We start from the raw sequence: 15088 nt of genomic DNA, 5'->3' as shown, positions 1-15088 counted from the left end.
CTTTCTCTCTCATTGTTCTTTATCTGTCTCTCCCTCTCTCATTACTCTTACTCTATCGTTCTTTTCCTCCCCCCTCTTTCTATTATTCTTTATCCTTTAGATTCTCTCTCCCTGTCTTTCACTTCCCTTTGCGGTATCGTTCTCCTCCTCCTCCCCTTTTTCTCTCTCTATCCTCTTACACTCTCTTTCTCTCCCCTTCACTCTCTGTCTATCTATCACCACCCCCGTCTTTTCATTGGTGTGTCGCCGTTGTTGATGCTGGTGGTGGTGTTATTGTAAAGCGGTGCCGGTTGTTGTTAATTTAGCTCTCGGCCTCCGTCTCTTCCCCAGCTGTGAAACAACCAGACTTGCAGAGAAGCTTCAAACTCTACAACGCTATCAAAATGGTAAAGAAAACCATATTTTTTTTTTACCATTGTTTTATTTCTCCTCTCTTTCGTTTCCTTTTAATCCACTAGAAATGTTAAAATATTTTAATTTCTGTTTATTTCAAACTAATTAATTGACATTCCATTATTTAATGGTTGGTGCTGGTTCTTTCTCATCACACACAACCAGAGAGATATAACATATTTATATATTTAGTCCTTCTTCCTGCTTGATTCCTTTATTTGGATAAACAACTCTTTATCCTCCACACATTATTATTATTATTATTTGTTACTGATGATGCCCACCACTACAGACAGACTTGCAAAACTGAAAGTGACACATTTGATTTTAGATCCATTGACGAAATATTGTCTTATCTTAAACCTTTAATTCATTCGTTCTGGATAAATTTCTGTCTGATGAATTTTACTTGACCGTTTTTTTCACTTCTCTAAGTGTTGCGCGCGCACACACAGAACAATTACCCTCACATACACACACGTATATATATGTGCAGCTTTTAAAACTGAATATATGTGGATGCTTTAAGCGTTTGTATAAATGTGTGTGTATATATAATATATACATATATATATATATATACTTATATATACACGCATGTGTAATGTGTATGTTTGGGTATATATATTTACATATATATGTGCATGTGTGTGTGTTAGACCATTTGAAGCCGGATTTTATTTTCAATTCAAGTTGAGCAACTTTTTAAAGACAAATTAAATAGACCAAAACGAAAACAGTTGAATATTACTTTCATATCAAAACACTGTGTTTGCTGTCAATAATTTTAATTTAAAAGTAGTTTACGTTCACCCCCAAAAAAATTTACAAAACGACACAAAAGAAACCAGAACAGATTTAATGATAATATAGTCGAGGTCAGTGGAGATTTTAGAGCAGCGGGGGATATTAATCGATTTAGTTTATAATCTCTTTAGCCTCAACACTCATTTATTACTATTACTATTATTGTTATTATTATCATTAAAAAATAGAAAGGATTATTATTATTATTATTATCTTGCCATGAATCCAACTAATAAATAAATTAAAGCATATTTATGTCTGTCTGTGACTGTTTTAAAAAGGAGTGCTCATTTCTGGCAATGATCATCATATCCCAACTATTTTATGCATCACCTTGATTCCTCTCCCAAGGGCGTCGAGTTCTTCATTTTATTAGTTCACTTTACTGAAGAATTTGTAATTGACGAATCTAAGATCAATTTCTTAAAAAAAAATAAACAAAAAACCCATCTTTATCAATCTGTATTCCGCTTCATTCACATTTACACGTTAACACACATACACGCGTGTATGTGCGTGTAATTTTATAAGCTTTCTTCTGATTCTAGTTTAAAAATCTAAAAACACTGTCAAGGAATTTATATTCTATGTTTTACAATAAATACTGTTTGGTTCTTTTGAACGTATTCTAACGATTTAGTTTTAATTTCATACGTAGTTGAAATCCAATAATTATTGTTAATTGTGAATTAGTCACATTCTACTGTTGCTACGTTACTATATATATATATATATGTGTGTGTGTGTGTGTATACCCTTATCAGTTTGTCGATAGAGATAAAATAGAAAAGCTTGTCTCATGTTTAAAACAACCAACTCCCCTCTCTCCCACCACCTGGCCCTATTCAATTACATGTCTCTCTTTCACACATACACACAATTTAGACATTGATATAGTTACACACGTGCTTGGTTCTTCACGCTTCTATCACTGCATATCTCAGACTTGATGAGTTCCTCGCAACAACTATTTGCTAATATATGTTGGCGAAATTAGAGGTTAGAGCTGTGTGAAATGGTTGTTGGAAATAATCTTAAGAATATTTTGATATTTACTCATTAATTCGTTTACTGTCTATACAATAATATAAGTAAATATATATATCATGAGAGTCAGGACAAAGAAATGCCTATCCTCTCATTTTATGTATAATAAAGGAGTGCTGTACCTCCTCCTGCTTCACATGCTGTTCAGGTTACTTCTAAAATAGATACAGCAGGGCTACCAATTGTTAGAAGCATCAGAGTAACATAATTTAGTTTCGGCCAAACTGTGTAGGGATGAATTTTTGTCCTCTCCATCTTTCTGGCATCACTGTAAATGCGTTTTAGCTACACAAGCAGATTGAATAAGCTTGTTAAAAATAATAGGACTTATAGTCCGTCAAAATAAAACCATTAGAGTAATTTGAATATTTAGAAAATGTGTTTCCGTCAGTCCCGATGCTGTACCTCTTATGCAGTTTGTTTTCTGGCGCCATGCAAGTAAATATTATTTATTATTTTTTTTTTATGTAAGATATCATTGAGATAATATAGTGAATATTTTCTGCAGTCGTTTTTTTGGTGTCAGGTTTAATAGAGTTTTATAAATCAAGCATAGAAGTTAAACCCGGAATTGAAAGACCTGAATGTAAATTTAGTAAAGACTAAGATTTCAGTAAATAGGAAAGAAGACAGGACTTTGGTGTAATCCAGAATATTGGCCTTGTGCAATCTGCAGAAAAGGCGTAGGCATAAACTCTATATGTTGTACTCGGTGTAAGTTTGGACATAAGAGATGTAGTGGAATCTTTGGCAGACTGAGAATATAAGCTTCCTATGTGATAGGTGCACTGGAGGAGACCTATCGTGAGCACATTGGAAATAGATTCCCTTAAATGCTTGGAATAGCTCACTAGAAGTAACCAAAAACTTCTATCTTGGAGACATAATTTGCAGGGAGGGTGGTTACTCAGAAAGTATAGTAACCAAAGGTCTTCTTCCTCAGATTGTATGACACTTGTGTTAGAACTGCGATTCTGCATGGTAGAATGGGTCAATATGTCTTAAGAATATTTTAATATGGGTCAAAGACCAGAAATAAATGAAGCCAGCATGTTCCAATGCCAGAGTATTAAGCATGCATGAACACCTAACCTCATAAGGTTAGAGAAAAAAACTGGGCCTACGAGAAATCAGGTGTAGTGTACTAGATAGAAGGCTACACTAATACAGGTATGTTATGTTTATGGAGGATGGTTGTCATGTAAGGAATTGAGTTTTTCCATGTTGGAGGAACCTTTGAAAGAGGGAGACCAAGAAGGCTTGGGATAAATTGTGAAGGCTGATCTGAATATGCAGCATCTCAAGGAGATGAAACATGAGTGTACTGTCTGGTGTACTGTACGTGGTGTTACAGAAGAGCTGTCCATTCCTGATTAAATGCTCATTAACACAAGTTATGATTAAGAAGCTATAAAATATATTCATACACTGCTTTTCACCAAATCAGGCCACCTCATCAACTTACATTTCTCTCTACCTCTGTGACTCCCATATCTTCATTACTCACAGCATATTCTCTCTTGGGTTACCTCTCTTACTTTTAATCCCCTAAGCTGCCCTTACACCTCTAGGATACCCTCTAACCTTTCTTTTTCTTGCTTCACCCAACCACTATTTCCCCCTAACCCTCTCCTAACTCCCCATCATCTGCTCTTCATTTCACTCACTTCCTTTTCTTTCATTGCTTCACTGCCTCCTCAAAATCCCTTCTCATCTTCCCCCTCCCTCTGACCTACCCCTCATACTCATCTTTCCTTGAATGATTCTGTCTGGATCCCTCTCTACCCTAGTTTATTGCTCTCTTCCTGTACCCTTTCCATTACACCTTTCTATTATACCTTTCCATATTCAGCCCTTTTAGTAGTGGACAGCTCTAGACACACCTCTTTACACAACCCACTCTATCACCCCTTTTTCTCAATGATCCCTGTCACTAATTCCCTTCCCCTCGGCTCTGATCCCTACTATAGACACTCCCCTCCATCTTCTCTTACTTTCTCTCATTATTCTGCCTAGAGTCCTCACTCACTTCCTTTTCTGTTCTTCCTCAGTTATAGGGGTCACTAGCCTTGTAAGTTTTGAGGCTGTCCTAACTAGTGCTGGTGGCATGCACAAAGTACCCAGTAAACTTTGGTTGGCATTAAGAAGGGCATCCAAGCTGTAGAAACCGTACCAAAGTGGACATTGGAGCCTGGTGCAGTTCTCTGACCATCGAATTCTGTCAAATCATTCAGCCCATGGCAACATGGAATCAGACATTAAATGATGATGATTGTGATCTTCAAGTATTTAAATTAGTTGCAAATGTTCTTTGATGACATCTCGTTAGCCACCAAATTGCCTCTGTAACAGTAATGTAAGATGTTTAAAAACTTCAGAAATGCTACAAGCATAAGCAATTGTTATATTACTATAAAATATCACCATAATTAAGACGAACTTTAAAAGAAATCATAAAAATCAATTACTCAGGGTCACCATCCAGATGAAAAACAATAACTAAGTGTTGATATATTTAATATAGTGAGCTATCTGCGTTGAGTCTGTTAATAGTTGATATACTTTCCTAAGTATAAGGCCAATCACAACATCAATGATTCTCAATTATTGATTTCAGATAGATAAAATACAAAGTTAATCCTGATGCTATTTGAATTCAAAGAGACTAAAAATGTTGTACATTCTGCCAACTTTTGGTTTATGCTAATATAATCTATGGTTACCCTATGTTTAAAATAAACATACAAGAAACAGTTGATTTTAAACCAGTTATAATTACGATTTACAAATTTTATTTTCTTCTGGATTATCAAAATTTACTTCAATTTGTAATTAAAATAAACTACTTCTCTTAAATATCTGTGGGCCTGTGTGTGTAGTGAATTTCTGTATGTATGTATATATATATATATGCATGTGTGAAGGCACATGGCTCAGTGGTTAGAGCATCGAACTTACGACCGTGAGGTTGTGAGTTCAAATCCCAGACTGGGCTGCGTGTTGTGTTCTTGAGCAAGATACTTTATTTCACGTTGCTCCAGTTTACTCAACTGTAGAAATGAGTTGCAACATCACTGGTGCCAAGCTGTATCGGCATTTCCCTTTCTCTTGGAGAACATCGGTGGCGTGGGGAGGGGAGGCTGGTATGCATGGGCGACTGCTGGTCTTCCATAAACAACCTTGCTCAGACTTGTGCCTCGGAGGGTAACTTTCTAGGTGCGATCCCATGGTCATTCATGACTGAAGCAGGTCTCCGATATGCATGTGAGGTCTGTGTAGGCAAAGCAGACATTACTGAGCCAGACTAACTATATTGGTGTGTATGTATGTGTATATGTGTGAACATGTGTATGTATGTGTGATTGTATAAATACAAATGTATAAAAACTAAATGTGAAATCTATCTTGAATATCTGAGTTTATGAAACACAGGTTTGGCAAATAACCCATCCAACTCATGTCTATAGAACTGTATAGCGTATGCATGCATTATATATGTAAGTATATATATATATATATATATATGTGTGTGTGTGTGTTTGTAAGTAAATATTTTCTATTGTTGAAATATTTTTACATTATTGTATCATAAATATAAGGCCTGTTGTTAACAATTTACACTATGAATACTTCCTGCTTAACTTAAGTGTATATCACCAGAACCTGTTTGGTATGTATTGAAAGCCTTTGTCAGTCAGAATCGACTGTGTATCTTAAAGTGAAAAGTTCTTGTGTAGGGCATGCATCCCTAGAAGGACAAATAATATCCTTCTAGGGACCTACTCTATGTAACTGATGTTGTCCAGGAGAATTGGTAATGAGCAATGTACTTTGGCATCAGTGTTGTTGTTGGACTTGGAGCAGAAGGGACAGAAAGATGTTCTGAGGTATTTTCTTCAATTCTGTTATGATTCTGACAAATCCACTGCACTTGACTAGTATTTTATTCTTTCAACCCTGGGATGATGAAAGGCAAAGTTGACCATGGCACAATTTGAACTCAGAATACATTTCTAAATCTCTCAGATTTATGCAGTAACAGCATGATAGAGTGATAGTATTTTGTCAACTTAATGTGACAGTCCCATGAAAGGGAAGAATGCTACTGTTATTTAGCCTTAGGAAACACCATTTCCTGTAGGACATGACACATTTCCTGTGTCCTTGTGTTTTCAAAGTGGAGACAAGCACCTCCACCCAGCAAAGCCAGCATCCAGAGACTAGTTTCAGAGTCATTGCTCATCATCAGTCTGGAGTAGTATATATATGTGCTTATATGGTTACAGGCCGTCACAAAACGTAAACAATATGAAATCCGAAATACAAAAAACATGAAATACAAAGACAAACTTCTTTTGCAAACAATGAGAGAAACAAATGGAAAACAAGACAAATAACATAAAGAATAACTCTTCAGCAGTTGTTGGCTGTTTATCTGCTGCACATTTCAAACCATTCATGACAATATGTACCTTCGAGAAAACAGTTGCTCCCGCAAACCATATATGTATATGTGCCTTTATTTGCTTTTATTTTCTTTTGCTCTGATATAGGAGCAATTAGACTTTGATGTTTTTTTTTTTATCTATCTAATTGGGGCATCTTGTGCAGAGCAAATGGGAGATAATTGTTTGATTCTATATCGTACTTTTCAAAATTAGGGCCAGAGTGAAAACCCTGGTGAGTGCTTCTTTAACTGTGGGATAAGCAGCATGGTTTCAGTTGTAGTCTTAAGAACAGTTGATGAAAATATGAACTAAAAGGATATTTTTCAAGTCTTTTAAGTTTTGAGGACATCAGTTGTACAATGTGGTGCTAGTTGCAAGATTTGAAGTAAATCCGAAATAATATATATCACCGGAAATGTGCTGTGCGTGAGAAGACCCGGCAAGCCAAGTGAGATCGTTGCCAGTGCCCCTGGACTGGCTCTTGTGCAGGTGGCACATAAGATGTACCATCTTGAGCGTGACCGTTGCCAGTACCGCCTGACTGGCGTTTGTAGGGTTTTCGAGCGAGATCGTTGCCAGTACCCCTGGACTGGCTCTTGTGCGGGTGTTACATAAAAGACACCATTTCGAGCGTGGCCGTTTTCGTGCGGGTGACACGTAAAAGCACCCACTACACTCTCTGAGTGGTTGGCGTTAGGAAGGGCATCCAGCTGTAGAAACTCTGCCAAATTAGATTGGAGCCTGGTGTTGCCATCCGGTTTCACCAGTCCTCAATCAAATCGTCCAACCCATGCTAGCATGGAAAGCGGACGTTAAACGATGATGATGATGATTGTCAAAATAATATATATCACCATTGTCGTCGTCATCATTGTCAGTTAATGTCTATTTTCTATACTGGCATGGGTTGGACAGTTTGACAGGAGCTGGCATACTGGAAAGCTGCACCAGCTCCATTGTCTGTTCTAGCATGGTTTCTGCAGTTGGATGCCCTTCCCAATGCCAACCACTTTACAGAGTGTACTGGGTGCTTTTTATGTGGCACCAGCACGCGCATGCACACACACAAACACATATTCACTGTGTATTTTTCCATGCCATCATGGGTAAATATATTATTCAAGCACTTTTACATCTGGATGCCTTTCCTATGACTAACTTTTGCCTGCTTTTGTCAGTAGAGATCCCATATTTTATATGCATTTTGAATGTACAACACCACTGTATGGTTTGTTGACAGGAGAACTGACAGTGCAGTTTTTTGTCAATTCAGATATTATCAAATACTCATGTGCATCTGCACTCAAACACACACACACATGATGGGCTTCTTTCAGTTTCTATCTGCCAAATTCATCTTCAAGGTTTTGGCCGAAGGCAGAATGTTACCTGCAGTAGTTAGAAATATGCAGCACTATATTGGCTTCTAGTTGTGTCCATTACTTTCATGAACACACACACACATCTGTTGATCATTTGAAAATGTAATGAAATATCTATATATATATATGTATATATCCTGGTGTCCTCTTATAGTTATAACTATTAATCTGTTGAGCTTATTCACAACTAGAGTATTGAGGATATGCTATTTGTTATTACCAGAACTTGGCATTGTTTCTGTATTAAGACATTCTTGTGTTCTAACTTGTCTATTTTTATAGCCAAGAAGTCTTGAGAGCACAAATGTGTTCTCATGAATATTATATTTCCAATTTGGCAGTTAATCTTACACATTGATATTGAATTTTATTTGAATGGAATTGTATGTTGGATTCTGATAAAAATAACTCTCCTAAATTAATCTCATTTATACTGACTGTCCCCATCTCCCCCTACTCACTCATTACCCCATTAAAAATGTGTAATTTTAAGTTGGAACTATAGAATTAGTTTATTTTTATTTTATGGCTCATTTGGGTTGACTTTCATTCACAAAATGCTTAGTAGCATTTTGTGCATCTTTATGTGTTGGGTTCAAGCTCAGTAAAATAAGTACCAGTTTTGTGTGCTGGGGTTGATGTAATCAATTTAGTTTCTCACCCAAAATTGTTGCCCTCGTGCCAAAACTTGAAACCAGTATAGACATTTCTGCGTCCATTTATTTAAGAATTTCTCCTTATTTAGAAAATGGAAGAAGTTGATGGAAACAAATCTTTATGTAATTGGAAGAAATTTGGAAAATGTCTATTTCTTGCCTGAATTATGAAACTTTTTTTTTATTTTTTATTTTTTTATGAAATTTCATGATTGGAATCTCTAGTTTGATACATGGTACTACATACCTTGATACTGGAATGTGAAAGATGGGTGGCTACTAAACATGATCCACTGAATTTGAACTTAGAATCTAATTGTTTTATAGCAAATTAGGAAAATATAGTGCAAAATTTCATGTTTGTCAATGTTTGGTGGATAGTTTATCTGAAGCGAAGGAATTAAGTAGTAAAAATATAGTGATTGATTTTTAAATTTATTTATTAGTGTCTTTGTGTGGCTAGTTGTCAGTGAAATAATGCCTGAAGTTAAGTAGTTAAAACTATATTTGTATCCCTAAATTGTCTGTGCCTAATTTTGTGACTGAAACGATATTAAAAGTATTATTTAGAATATATGTTATGGTTATAGTTGTAAGTACACCGTCTGTATTGTTTATAAATCAACAGCTTTAAATACTATTATTTTGTTATGATAAATATTATTACTGTTGTTGCCAAGAGATTTATGTGTTCATGAAATATTGCTCACAGTATACAAAGGAGTTGTTGAATTTTGGTTAATTGATATTGTTTTCACTAATGTTCCTATTCAAGTGAGTGCTTGTGCATGTCCCCATGCGCATGCACTCCTCCCTCTCTATTTGATGTAGGCTCTTACTGTTAAACGCTTAATTTAGGAAAAGAATTTTGACAATTTAAGTCCAAGAATATAGATTTAAGAAGAGAGGAAATATCTTAACTTACAGTGCAGTTTACTGAAATTTGAGAAAGCATGCTGAGCAGGAATACAGGTCTATAAAAGAGAGAGTGTAATGGAATTAGAAATGGATTTTCAGTTCAACTCATGGAAACATTTACATGGCAGACAATGAATATGGGACATGAGGTGTAAATAGCAAACTTCACCTATTTTAGTTTGTCTAAAGAAAATAATTTTGATTAACTTTTTCATTACCATATTTCTCTTGAAATATACTGCCTTTGTTTCTATTAATTTTGAAAATAATTAAGGATTTAATAAAGTAACTGTCATTAATATAAGCAGGTGTTTGGAACATAAATTAACATAAAATTCTGATTGAAGGTTTTAATTTAGATCTCTTTTAAAACTAGGAATTTGTATCATAGAACCAGTGGCAGTTTCAGGTGAGCTGGTATCAAAAGAGTTAAACAAGAATTCCTCATTAAACTTTTTCCAATTAACTGTAAAATTCGTAATTAAAAAGTCGGTTTCGTTCTGAAATAACTGTGATGTTAGATTTTGGTTTATTTACAAGATCTTGTTTAAAGTTTATTAAAAGGTTTAATTAGTGGGAAATTGATAAAGATGAAAATTAACAGGTTTCTTTATCCGTGTCACATTCCGGAATGAACTTTAAAATCTACAAGAGTTTCCAATTTTTATCTTTGGTTTGATTTTGTCTTATAGTTGCATCATCATCTAGCATCTGTTTTTCATGCTAGCATGGGTAAGACAGTTTAACTGGGGTTTGTAAGCCCAAGAATTGCACCAGGCTCCAGCTTGTTTCGGATTTGGTTTCTATGGCTGGGTGCCCTTCCTAATGCCAACCACTCCATAGAGTGTAATGGATACCTTTACTAGTCACCGACACTGGCCATGACTATGATCTCACTTAGCTTGATGTGTCTTCTCTACTAGAAGACACTTGCCTAAGGTGCGATGCAATGGGACTGAACCCAGAGCCATGTGGTTGGGAAGCAAACTTCTTACTGCACAGCCATGCCTGCACCTGATTTAATTAGCATTTGATCCCCCAATGAATATTAGCTGCAGTATATTGATCTGGTATAGACTTGGTTGTGTTTGAATAGATGTAATTTAAATTTCTACTGAGAAAAATTTCAAACTTGATTACAGTTTAGCTGTCCACTTGCAAAAATTTATTGTATTTTTATGTGTTCTGAACATAGAAGCACTTCACCACTTTACCTGTTGATTTATTGGGTCATCCCATATATAATGTGGTTTTTTTATACCTTTATTTTTCAAAATTAAGATAAATAGTTATTTTTTAATCTAAAATAAACTCTACTTCATTTTCTACAATGCTCTTCCATCTATCTGGTAGACTTGCAAGGCCCCTCTTCCAAAATTCACTTGTCCTCCAGTACTGTTCTGACCTCATCTACAGAATTCATATTTTTCTATCCAAAGATTTTGGAGACTGCGGAATAAATGATAATCAGATGGGACAATGTCCAGTAAATATGGTTGGTGGAGCATCGTTTCTCATTTAAACTGCTCCAGACTTTAGAATGTCATCCTCGCTGTATGTGGCCTAACATTATCCTAATGGAAGAACACCTTTTGTCTTGAAATCAAAGATGGTCGTTTTTCTCTCAGTGCCGACTTAAGCTGCTCAACCTGCTTGCAGTAGATCTTATTTAGTTTGAGTTTAAAAGTTCAAAGTGAACTAAACCTTTCATATGCACCCAAACAGATAACAACACCTTATGCTGGTGGAAACCTTTTTTAGCATAAGGTACCAGTGTTTCTCCTTTTCCTACCTACTCTCTTTGACGCTTGACATTTTTATAGAGAACCCATTTCTCATCACCAATCACTGTTCGGTCCAAAAAAGGTTCATTCATGAGACGTAACAGCAAAGAAGAGCACACATTCACTCTCTGTGCATGATTAGACTCAGAAAGTTTGTGAGGAACCCATTAACACCCAACTAACCCATGCTGACTCTTCCAATGGCATGCAGGTGTCGATAAATGGTTGAATGATGAAATCCAAGCTTCTCTGCTAGTTCTTCAAATGTAATGATGAGATTTTGTTCCACCAGGGTTTGCAGGATATCCTCATCAAGCTCTACAGATCTTCCGGGATGAGGCTCGTCTTCTAGGCTGTAGTTTCCGACTCGGAATTTCTAGAACTACCATTGATACTGGTTTATGCTTATTGCCTGATCCCCATATACTCTATGTACTTATCTTCACACTTTCTGTTGCATTGTTGCCTTTATTGAACTCATAAAGCAAAATATGCTGAATATGCTCTTTTGTCACTTCCATTATAGCTTTGAAAAAATAACTATTAAAATCAAACTGCACTCTTCAAAACTTGCACTAAGAGTAAGCACAAGGTAAAATTACTACCTACTTTTATAGCAAGTTGATGCAGGTATTTTATCCCATTCCCCTCCAACTTTTAGTTCATGCAACTGAAAAACTGCATTATTTATGGGATGACCCAATATATTTTTTTTTAAAGATGTGGTCTTATCTATCTTATAGTTCTAGCTATGAACCACTACAAAAATAATTAAAATAATTGCAGTAATTATTTCATTAGCTATTGTTATATTTTGGGATGGCCATTTTTTTCTTGCCAAATAAACACATGCATCATATATTTGTTCTTCGCTCGTTTATTATTGTTCTTACTTTATCTTGTGTCCATTGTCTGGAAATCTTTTGTGTCACATTTGTGACCTCTTCAGTGACTCTTCCATCCCACATGTCTCCTGTTTTGTTTAGTTTATTCTAGACCCTTTAATTTAGTCCAGAAAAACAGTCCCTATTTTAAAGGCTGTGTTTAATTTTTAGTTAGTGATGCTGAAATCTATCAAATCTTTCTAGATAGAAAGACAGAATGGACAAACCAGAACAGGGGGAGACACTTGGAATGGAAGGGTCGCTGAAGTGGTCACAGATGTGTGACGAAAATTTTTCAGACAATGGACATAGATAAACAAGTGAAGAATGAATATATGGTGCATGTGTTTGTTTGGCAAGGAAAAAAATGACCATCCTGAAATATATGTTTCACTACACATCAGGAATCTTGCAAAACAAATTCATAAACATAATTTCATTAACCTTTTTCTCAAAATGAGTTTTTGTAAAATTTCACTCGTCAGAGCTTACAGTCTTGACACACCCAAGAAATGGTGGACAGTTGCAAAATATATTTAGCACATTTGACGGGTTTTGGTATCACTCACTAAAATTTAAACCTAACCTTTAAAATAGGGACTGTTCTTCTGGACTAAGTTAACTGATCAAATGTTGTAACATCTTAAAGAGATGGAGTTATATGAAGTCAGTTTACAGTTTTCCATTAAACACTAATTATTAAAAAAGTTTCCCTTTTTCATCACACATGAATCTGTTTAGAACTTGTAAGGGGGATTGTAAATGATTAATTTAATGTGCTTTTCAATCACTCTCTCTTTATACTTTCTGGAAGCTTTTCAAAAGAGATTTCTTAGGTAATAATACAATCGTCACCTAAATAAAAGTAACAGTTGTGTATTTGATTAACATCATTGTTTCAATGTTGGATATTAGTTTAGCTGAACCACAACAACAGACTGGCTCTCGACTATTGTCCTGATGGTCATTCAAGCTGTCATTTACTTTTACTGTTCAAATAATACATGTTCATTGAAATAAACTGCCTCTGATAAATAGCAAACTAATTCTAGGTCATATAATGTTTAGAGTGGTTTGTGTGTGGAGGGGCTTTTCTTTTTGCATTTAGAGCTATCTAAAAACACTCCAACTCTTGACTTGGTGTTAAAAATAATATGAAGATGTTAGAAATGGCAACGTTTTTAGTCTAGAATTAGAAGATCAACGTTATTATGTTGTCAGAGTTGTCTTTGTTCCTGATTCAGAATGAAATATAGAACCTGAAATATGGAAATTAGAATAGTCTGGGGTTGAACAAAAACTAAAACTCTAGCTTTAATTTAATATCTTCAGATTTTAGCTGCTTTAGTTTATTTCTTGTCCCACTCCACTCTTTGGGTAGTTTTTGTTTCCACAACTTTATTTGGTCCCTTAAAAATCAGAAATTACTTTGTACTTCAGGCTGGACATATTTTAGTTGATTGTGCCCAGTTTTCAAGCTAAAGAATTCTTTATTATCTCAAAGAACTTCAAACATTAAATGTTTTGTCACATAACTAATGCTCTGACTGCTTGTGCTTGCCTTCTGCTATTTTTTCCTCTCTCTATTTTTCCTGAACAGTCAGCAACGGCACTAGCCTTAAAATTATGTGTTGATGTATCTTGTGCATTGTTGCTGGGATTAATGTAGAGATATTATCTTTTACTTGTTTCGGTCATTAGACTGCAACCATGCTGGGACACTGCCTTGTCATGGAGAAAATTTCTCGCTGTAGCCAAATAGGTGTAAAATACACTGAATCAGCTCACAGTATCACCTAACGAAACTGTGGGGTGCATGCATTTCACAGTCATTATCTCCTTTTTAGCCACAGAGATCGGAATGTGATGATGACAATGATTAACTATTCTGTCTTGGAACAGATACATGGAAACATGCTTCCTAGGTTTTAATAATTGTCACTGTCTCTGTGTGCTGTATAATTTGAAATATGGAATGTGGTAATACAGAGTTAATGAGAAGGCCTCTTAGTGACTAGAAAATTAACAGCAATGTGATTCAATCAATTACTTTTATCTTTGATAGTGGAAAATGAAAGATTTCTCAATATACTTTAACATGTGAGCTGGGTGAAATGCTTAACAGTATTTTGTCTGCTTTTATGTTCTGAGTTTAAATTTCGCCATGGTTGACTTTGTCTTTCATCCTTCCGGGGTCGATAAATTAAGTACCAGTTGCGTACTAGAGTCTCAATCTAATCGACTGACCCCCCCCCCCCCCCAAAAAAAAAAAATGGGGCCTTGTGCCTAGGGTAGAAAAGAATATATTTTAACATGGTATATCTTAGAAGAGCAGAGGTGTCCATAATGCGAAAGCTGACACCCAACTTAAGTATAGGACAAAGTTGGAATCATTGAGATTGTATATTTGATCTTAAAAAAAGGAACCACAAAATAGATTGGTGTGTTCTTTTTATTGTTTTCAGAATCTTCAACTGATGAGGAAATTTTAATTTCAAAAACATTCAGAAACTAATATATCAGTTACATCTGTAACAGGGTTGTTTGTGAATTTTTATCACATCTATTAATTGCAGCTATTCACTCTTGAACAGTTATTATTATTATTATTATTATTATTGCTGGTGGCAAGCTGGCAGAATCATTAGCATGCTTGACGAAATGCTTAACAGTATTTCATCTGTCGCTATGTTCTGAGTTCAAATTCGGCTGAGGTTGACTTTGCCTTTCATCCGTTCAGGGTCAATACATTAAGTATCAGTGAAAAAT

At 35.4% G+C, this 15088-nt stretch overlaps 1 protein-coding gene across 1 annotated transcript in view; it reads left to right on the top strand.

The window, feature by feature from the left end:
- Nucleotides 1-234: 234 nt before the first annotated feature.
- The window catches only part of LOC106873922 (actophorin-like), a 62364-nt gene continuing 47510 nt past the window's right edge, over nucleotides 235-15088 (top strand). The window contains exon 1 of the mRNA XM_089360007.1: nucleotides 235-386. Within this exon, the coding sequence (XP_089216133.1) occupies nucleotides 384-386 (3 nt within the window). The 5' untranslated portion in view covers nucleotides 235-383. The remainder of the gene's footprint in view (nucleotides 387-15088) is intronic.

Source organism: Octopus bimaculoides, chromosome 11 (assembly GCF_046866305.1).
Source record: "Octopus bimaculoides isolate indiv1 chromosome 11, ASM4686630v1, whole genome shotgun sequence".
NCBI classification, from domain to species: domain Eukaryota; kingdom Metazoa; phylum Mollusca; class Cephalopoda; order Octopoda; family Octopodidae; genus Octopus; species Octopus bimaculoides.
The sequence above is the reverse complement of the archived record's forward strand: the minus strand, read 5'-3'. Positions and strand labels throughout refer to the sequence as shown.